Source organism: Sinocyclocheilus grahami, unplaced genomic scaffold (genome assembly GCF_001515645.1).
Source record: "Sinocyclocheilus grahami isolate Dianchi unplaced genomic scaffold, SAMN03320097.WGS_v1.1 scaffold1.1, whole genome shotgun sequence".
In the NCBI taxonomy this organism is placed as follows: Eukaryota; Metazoa; Chordata; class Actinopteri; order Cypriniformes; family Cyprinidae; genus Sinocyclocheilus; species Sinocyclocheilus grahami.
The window spans coordinates 912,434-920,916 of record NW_015505180.1 but is presented as its reverse complement, the minus strand read 5'-3'; the positions used below and the strand labels follow the sequence as shown (position 1 = coordinate 920,916).

General features: G+C 39.0%; 1 protein-coding gene across 1 annotated transcript; it reads left to right on the top strand.

Annotated features, from left to right (window-relative positions):
* Positions 1-1,990: 1,990 nt before the first annotated feature.
* Positions 1,991-7,025, top strand: LOC107594299 (ras-related and estrogen-regulated growth inhibitor-like protein). Its single transcript, XM_016284333.1, has 5 exons — positions 1,991-2,268; positions 2,470-2,526; positions 2,859-2,932; positions 5,689-5,837; positions 6,623-7,025. The coding sequence occupies exons 1-5, from the start codon at positions 2,217-2,219 to the stop codon at positions 6,906-6,908; spliced, it is 618 nt and encodes a 205-aa protein (XP_016139819.1). The 5' UTR covers positions 1,991-2,216; the 3' UTR covers positions 6,909-7,025.
* Positions 7,026-8,483: the final 1,458 nt, after the last annotated feature.

The following is an 8,483-nucleotide window of genomic DNA, read 5'->3' as shown; positions in this document are numbered from 1 at the left end:
TATATATACAGTGGGTAAAAAAAGTATTTAGTCAGCCACCAATTGTGCAAGTTCTCCCACTTAAAAAGATGAGAGAGGCCTGTAATTTTCATCATATGTATACCTCAACTATGAGAGACAAAATGAGAAAATAAATTCCAGAAAATCACATTGTAGGATTTTTAAAGAATTATGGTGGAAAATAAGTATTTGGTCAATAACAATTTCATCTCAATACTTTGTTATATACGCTTTGTTGGCAATGACAGAGGTCAAACTTTTTCTGTAAGTCTTCACAAGGTTTTCACACACTGTTGCTGTTATTTTGGCCCATTCCTCCATGCAGATCTCCTCTAGAGCAGTAATGTTTTGGGGCTGTCGCTGGGCAACATGGATTTTCAACTCCCTCCAAAGATTTTCTATGGGGTTGAGATCTGGAGACTGGCTAGGCCACTCCAGGACCTTGAAATGCTTCTTACGAAGTCACTCCTTCGTTGCCCGGGCGGTGTGTTTGGGATCATTGTCATGCTGAAAGACCCAGCCACGTTTCATCTTCAATGCCCTTGTTGATGGAAGGAGGTTTTCACTCAAAATCTCATGATACATGGCCCCATTCATTCTTTCGTTTACACGGATCAGTCGTTCTGGTCCCTTTGCAGAAAAACAGCCCCAAAGCATGATGTTTCCACCCCCATGCTTCACAGTAGGTATGGTGTTCTTTGGATGCAACTCAGCATTCTTTCTCCTCCAAACACGACAAGTTGAGTTTTTACCAAAAAGTTCTATTTTGGTTTCATCTGACCATATGACATTCTCCCACTCCTCTTCTGGATCATCCAAATGCTCTCTAGCAAACTTTAGACGGGCCTGGACATGTACTGGCTTAAGCAGGGGGACACGTCTGGCACTGCAGGATTTGAGTCCCTGGCGGCGCAGTGTGTTACTGATGGTAGCCTTTGTTACTTTGGTCCCAGCTCTCTGCAGGTCATTCACTAGGTCCCCCCGTGTGGTTCTGGGATTTTTTGCTCACAGTTCTTGTGATCATTTTGACCCCACGGGGTGAGATCTTGCGTGGAGCCCCAGATCGAGGGAGATTATCAGTGGTCTTGTATGTCTTCCATTTTCTAATAATTGCTCCCACAGTTGATTTCTTCACACCAAGCTGCTTACCTATTGCAGATTCAGTCTTTCCAGCCTGGTGCAGGTCTACAATTTTGTTTCTGGTGTCCTTTGACAGCTCTTTGGTCTTTGCCATGGTGGAGTTTTTGGAGTGTGACTGTTTGAGGTTGTGGACAGGTGTCTTTTATACTGATAACAAGTTCAAACAGATGCCATTAATACAGGTAACGAGTGGAGGACAGAGGAGCCTCTTAAAGAAGAAGTTACAGGTCTGTGAGAGCCAGAAATCTTGCTTGTTTGTAGGTGACCAAATACTTATTTTACCGAGGAATTTACCAATAAATTCTTTAAAAATCCTACAATGTGATTTTCTGGATTTTTTTTCTCATTTTGTCTCTCATAGTTGAGGTATACCTATGATGAAAATTACAGGCCTCTCTCATCTTTTTAAGTGGGAGAACTTGCACAATTGGTGGCTGACTAAATACTTTTTTGCCCCACTGTATTTACTATAATATTAATGACTCGTCCAACTTATCATAAATGAGGCCTCATCTTTAAATATGAAACTCAAACTAAATTGTTGAGTTTGCATTTATCATTACTTAATGATCTTTTTAAATGACTTAAAAGTGATTTTGTTGTTGTGTATATAGCCTTTTTAATGTTATAGTTTATTTTTTCATTATAATATACCATAATGGTTGTCGCATATTTCATACAAGAACAAAATGTTAGTGTGTGAGTACAACCATGAATCAAATGCAATAGCAAATTGGCAACAAAAAACATGGCAACAAAGCGCAGCCCCTTTCAGCCGTCCACAAGCACTCAGATCCTGCGATGTTTTGGCTCCAGCTGCGGCTCGCGTCACCGTGGCGTCAGAATCCTGAGAATGGGCGAGCTGAGAGCAGCCTGGGAGAGGCAGCGCGAGCGTACAGTGCAAGTCTGTCGAGCACCTGATCAACCAGAGGATGCATCAGGCCGTTCTTACTTTCAGTCTCCACTGTTTTTAAAAACGTTCCGCACAGTGACTGAAATGTGGCGCGTGCGTTGAACAGAGTAGACGCGTTCGAGTTTCATTCCTTTGCGCACTGGAAGCGTTTCAGCGAATCATAATGAATGACATAAAAGTTGCAGTTCTGGGATCCGAGGGTGTCGGGAAATCAGGTATGTCTATTTTAATGCATTATATCTAAATATATGTATAAAAAAGTTCTATTTATGCATTTTTTGTACTATATTTATTAAAAAGCCTATAAAAATGCGTATTTTATCAATACTAGCTATATATGTGTGTGTGTGTGTGTGTGTGGTGCAAATTACAAAAAGAATATGCTTCTTATTTTGTTTTCTTCTCTACGTTTCCAGCACTTATTGTTCGATTTCTAACCAGGAGATTTATTGGAGAATATGCATCATCATCAGGTATTATTGTTTTCATATTGCTGCATTTTACTATTGTTGATCAGAGAAATTCTATTTATAGGGTTGGAGAAGTGTGCATGACTGATGAGGTATATGGTGGGTGGAACCAAATGTTTGCAAAATCGGTCACTGAAAATACCACTTTTGTGGTGTTTTGTTTAAGTTTGAATGCCTGTTCTTATGTCTGGATATTGACCACCCAGCAGTAAGAGCAATGGCACCAATGGGAGCAGTGCCAAGTAGGCTACACACAGCGTGCCAGTGAATCACAGCAGTTTACTGTATGTGCAGGAATCTTTTGTGTCTGATGTGATCTGTTCTTGCCTTTACAGAGTGCATTTACAGAAAGCGCATGTCTATAGATGGAAGACAGCATAATCTTGAACTGTATGACCCCTGTTCTCAGGTATGTAGACATGCAAATGTAATTATACTTCTGTTATAATCAAGGCAGTACCTTGATAAAGCACCATATGGTTTAGTATGCTAAAGTGAGCATGACTATTGTGCATATTCCAGTGATCTTTCTTTAAGATTACATAACCTTTGCCTGTTTGTGAATGTAGGCTGAATTTCTTTGCAAGCACAGAGAAATGTATTGTATATGAATATGGAATTTACTGTAAGCAGCCCATTTCATAGACTTGACTAGTTTAGACATTTTCCAGAGACCTTGCAAAAAGGGTTAACCTACTAACTATTAGAGCGTATCCAGAAGTCTTACTTGTATTAAATGTATGTAAATTAGTATTATAGAGTTGTGGGTCTCACTGCCTTATTTAATCTCTCCACAAGCTCCAGACACAGCCAGCAATATATAATGCACCAATCAGCCCTGCACGCTATCCCATCTGCCCTGTAAGACTATATTAGGCCTGAACGCTTGTATTATTATTTGATATAAATAAACCTCATATTACCACACAGGAGTGAGTTAATAAAAGATGAAGTGTGTATTTAAAAATACTTTTTCCTCCCTGAGCTTTGTATATATTATTAATGTGGTCAAAATACAGTAAATATGGGCTAGGAGGATGACTGTGTTTTCCTCTTGGATAAAAATAAAAGTTGCAGTTCTGGGATCCGAGGGTGTCGGGAAATCAGGTATGTCTATTTTAATGCATTATATCTAAATATATGTATAAAAAAGTTCTATTTATGCATTTTTTGTACTATATTTATTAAAAAGCCTATAAAAATGCGTATTTTATCAATACTAGCTATATATGTGTGTGTGTGTGTGTGTGTGTGGTGCAAATTACAAAAATAATATGCTTCTTATTTTGTTTTCTTCTCTACGTTTCCAGCACTTATTGTTCGATTTCTAACTAGGAGATTTATTGGAGAATATGCATCATCATCAGGTATTATTGTTTTCATATTGCTGCATTTTACTATTGTTGATCAGAGAAATTCTATTTATAGGGTTGGAGAAGTGTGCATGACTGATGAGGTATATGGTGGGTGGAACCAAATGTTTGCAAAATCGGTCACTGAAAATACCACTTTTGTGGTGTTTTGTTTAAGTTTGAATGCCTGTTCTTATGTCTGGATATTGACCACCCAGCAGTAAGAGCAATGGCACCAATGGGAGCAGTGCCAAGTAGGCTACACACAGCGTGCCAGTGAATCACAGCAGTTTACTGTATGTGCAGGAATCTTTTGTGTCTGATGTGATCTGTTCTTGCCTTTACAGAGTGCATTTACAGAAAGCGCATGTCTATAGATGGAAGACAGCATAATCTTGAACTGTATGACCCCTGTTCTCAGGTATGTAGACATGCAAATGTAATTATACTTCTGTTATAATCAAGGCAGTACCTTGATAAAGCACCATATGGTTTAGTATGCTAAAGTGAGCATGACTATTGTGCATATTCCAGTGATCTTTCTTTAAGATTACATAACCTTTGCCTGTTTGTGAATGTAGGCTGAATTTCTTTGCAAGCACAGAGAAATGTATTGTATATGAATATGGAATTTACTGTAAGCAGCCCATTTCATAGACTTGACTAGTTTAGACATTTTCCAGAGACCTTGCAAAAAGGGTTAACCTTCTAACTATTAGAGCGTATCCAGAAGTCTTACTTGTATTAAATGTATGTAAATTAGTATTATAGAGTTGTGGGTCTCACTGCCTTATTTAATCTCTCCACAAGCTCCAGACACAGCCAGCAATATATAATGCACCAATCAGCCCTGCACGCTATCCCATCTGCCCTGTAAGACTATATTAGGCCTGAACGCTTGTATTATTATTTGATATAAATAAACCTCATATTACCACACAGGAGTGAGTTAATAAAAGATGAAGTGTGTATTTAAAAATACTTTTTCCTCCCTGAGCTTTGTATATATTATTAATGTGGTCAAAATACAGTAAATATGGGCTAGGAGGATGACTGTGTTTTCCTCTTGGATAAAATCCAATTGTTTAATCAATCTGTTGCCCATTATGTGATTGGATACCATCTGTGCATCTTGGGGGTCAGGTTGATTATCCTGTTTTTCCTCACAATCCCATTTAATCATATTGATGGTTCAATAAAAGCTAAGCTTAATCAACAGTATTTGTGGCATAAATGTAGATTTCCAGGAAAAAAATTATTTAGACTTGTCCCTGCTTTTCTTTAAAAACAACAGAAGTCAAGGTTATGGTGAGACACTTAGAATAGAAGTGAATGGAGCCAATGTTTGGATGATTTACAGGAATAATTCACACAAAATTGAAAATTTGCTGAACGTTTACTCACCCTCAGGCCATCCAATATGTATATGAGTTTATTTCTTCATCGCAACAGATTTTGAGAATTTTAGCATTATATCACTTGCTCACCAATGGATCCTCTGCACTGAATGGGTGCCGTCAGAATGAGAGTCCAAACAGTTGATAAAAGCATCACAATAATCCACATGACACCAGTCCATCAATTAATATCTTGTGAAGCAAAAAGCTGCATGACAACAGGAGATTATTAAGCATTATTATAGATTATGGACTGGTATTTGGATAGAAGCAAAGGTTTAAAGTTTAAACACCTTGATGGTGGATTTGGACAAACACACAGCTAACTGATGGACTGGAGTCGTGTGGATTAAAGTATGGGCAATATTCCTTTAAAGACTATCACACATATCTGTATGTCTGATTTCTTTGTGCAGCCATGCGAGGGGAAGTCCACACTCAATGAGCAGATCCATTGGGCCGATGGCTTTGTGGTCATTTACGACATCAGCGATCGTTCCTCCTTCCTCACAGCCAAAGCCATAGTTCACCTGATCCGAGAGCTTCACCTGGGAGGGTCTAAAAGGTAGCGGTCACTCTGAATACATGCTGTTCACAACAACACCCTCAGACAGCAGAAGATGAGCCTATTTCTGTCCATATATGAGTGTTGCTCTAATGTGGGTGTCCATAATTCACCAGCTTCGGTTCACTGGGGAAGTCGTGGCCTAATGGTTAGAAAGTCGGACTCGTAACCCAAAGGTTGTGGGTTCGAGTCTCATACCGGCAGGGATTGTAGGTGGGGGGAGTGAATGTACAGCGCTCTCTTCCACCTTCAATACCACGACTGAGGTGCCCTTGAGCAAGGCACCGAACTCCCAAGTGCTCCCCGGGCGCCGCGGCATAAATGGCTGCCCACTGCTCCGGGTGTGTGTTCACGGTGTTCACTGCTGTGTGTGTGCACTAAGGATGGGTTAAATGCAGAGCACTAATTCCGAGTATGGGTCACCATACTTGGCCTCACGGCCTCATGTCACATTGAGGAGGATTGTTGAATTGAGTATGTGGGTGGTACTGATGGGCGGATGAGCTGGTGACTCGTACTGTAGATTCATTGAAAAACATCTATTTTTAGTCTAGCCTAGAAATTTTCAATGATTAAGTAGATGCATTTGAGAAATTCACTTTATAGCAGAAATAAGTGGAATATTGAATGGCCTTCTGTCTTCAGTTAGGATTTATTCTATTCACAATTGACATGTATTTGTTTGTTCGTCATTTATATGCTTTCAGGCTTTTCTTTTTGCTACTTTTACATAAGTTATTGTAAATTAAGCATCTTCAGTGATGTTTTTTCCTTTGTGACAGCAGGGACACAGACTCTGTGATTTTCCTGGTGGGCAATAAGCAAGACTTGTGCCACATGCGGGAAGTGGACAGGGAGGAAGGCCAGAAGTTGGCGTCCGAGTGCCGCTGTCAGTTTTACGAGCTGTCTGCTGCAGAGCACTACCAGGAGGTGGTGCTCATGTTCTCCAAGATCGTGCGCAATGCCAGTCTGGGAGGCAAGGCAAAGGAGCGCCGCCGTCGCCCTAGCGGTTCAAAGTCCATGGCCAAACTCATCAACAATGTCTTCGGAAAAAGGCGGAAATCTGTTTAAAAAACGAACTTGGACAATTGTTACAGGACTGACGCATGAGATGCGCCACACTTGTTTATATAGTTCCTCACCGCTTATTGTTAATGCCGTGTCTTGTCTTGGCCACACAGTCATTACCAGGTGAATCTCATGAAGAACATAGACATATTTCACCCTAAAGTCAAAGGAAAACAGACATTTTCTTTGCTTCAAGAAAATGAAGCCTGTTTTATAACCATTTTGCATTGGAATAATATTCTCATGTCATTTACCTCATAATTTCTCATTACCGTAATGAAAAAAAAACTCTCTCTCTCTCTCTCTCTCTCTCTCTCTCTATATATATATATATATATGTGTGTGTGTGTGTGTACTATTTTAGAATTGCACTCTAAAAAATACATCTGGACTCATTATGGTAATGAGATTTTTACATTGTGGCAATGACAAAATGTGCTCATTTGTCATCAAAAATAATGTCACGGTGCAAAACATTTAAAATAGGCTTAATTTTGTTAATGCAAAATATAATAACCTAATTTTCTTGCGTATAGTTGCACATCTCTGCTTTTTGTCTTAAATGTTTCTTTAATCACTTCTTCGGATGTTTAAATGTCAGATTTAAAAGAACAACTAAGGACATCACTGATATTTCAGCTTGAGGATTGGCTAGACTGCCAAGTCAAAGTCAGCTCTGAGGTTGTGAACTATTAGTTAGCTTGCCATGTAGTCATAGATCAAATGTTACATGTGTTTCACTTACCATTTGTTTGTGCAGTATATGAAACTCCTCACTCACTGTTTGATGTTATTGAATCACTTTCTACATGTATGATGTGAGCAATGACATGTCATGACGTTTATGGATTTTGAAATATCTTCAAATTCCTGTAAAACAAAAACATCTGTGCATTAAAATGTGACCATTTTAATGACCAAGTATCTTTCCGTTTTCTAGGAATTCACATATAAAAGGTATTTGATTACTCAAAGTTGGGAAACAACTGGCCTGACCAGAAAATAAGTAATAGATATGCTGTATTGAATAGTTTTTCTGAAATGTTCACCAGAATGGCATTATCTTTAATATTATGCAACAGAATTGCTTCAGCAAGTTGACATTACAGTGAGGAGATAATGATGAACAGACTGAGGTTTTGGAAAGCACCAATAAAATGAACGATGAATCACACAGCTGGTTCTAATTTGTTCTACAAATGAACAGATACACATTAAAAGCAATATTGCACTAATTGCAGTTTACTTTCTGAGTCCTTAAAGGGATAGTTCACCCAAAAATGATAATTCTGTCATTAATTTCTCAGCCTCATGTCGTTCCAAACCAGTAAGACCTTCATTCATCTTCGGAACACAAATGAAGATATTTTTTATAAAATCCAAGAGCTTTCTGTCCCTGCATAGACAGCAAGGCACTCGTGGATGGCGGCGGACAGTGATTTTTGTTTTCTTTGCATGCAAAAAGTATTCTCGTAGCTTCATAAAATTATGGTTGAACCACTGATGTCATATGGACTATTAACGATGTCCTTACTACCTTTCTGTGCTTTGAACGTGGTAGTTCCCTTGCTGTCTATG

Bases quoted from the DNA above. Each gene is read 5' to 3' on its own strand.
- LOC107594299 (XM_016284333.1), top strand. From the start codon at position 2,217: ATGAATGACATAAAAGTTGCAGTTCTGGGATCCGAGGGTGTCGGGAAA. The intron at 2,269-2,469 runs GTATGTCTATTT...CTACGTTTCCAG, and splicing joins CGAGGGTGTCGGGAAATCAG to CACTTATTGTTCGATTTCTA. The intron at 5,838-6,622 runs GTAGCGGTCACT...TTGTGACAGCAG, and splicing joins CACCTGGGAGGGTCTAAAAG to GGACACAGACTCTGTGATTT.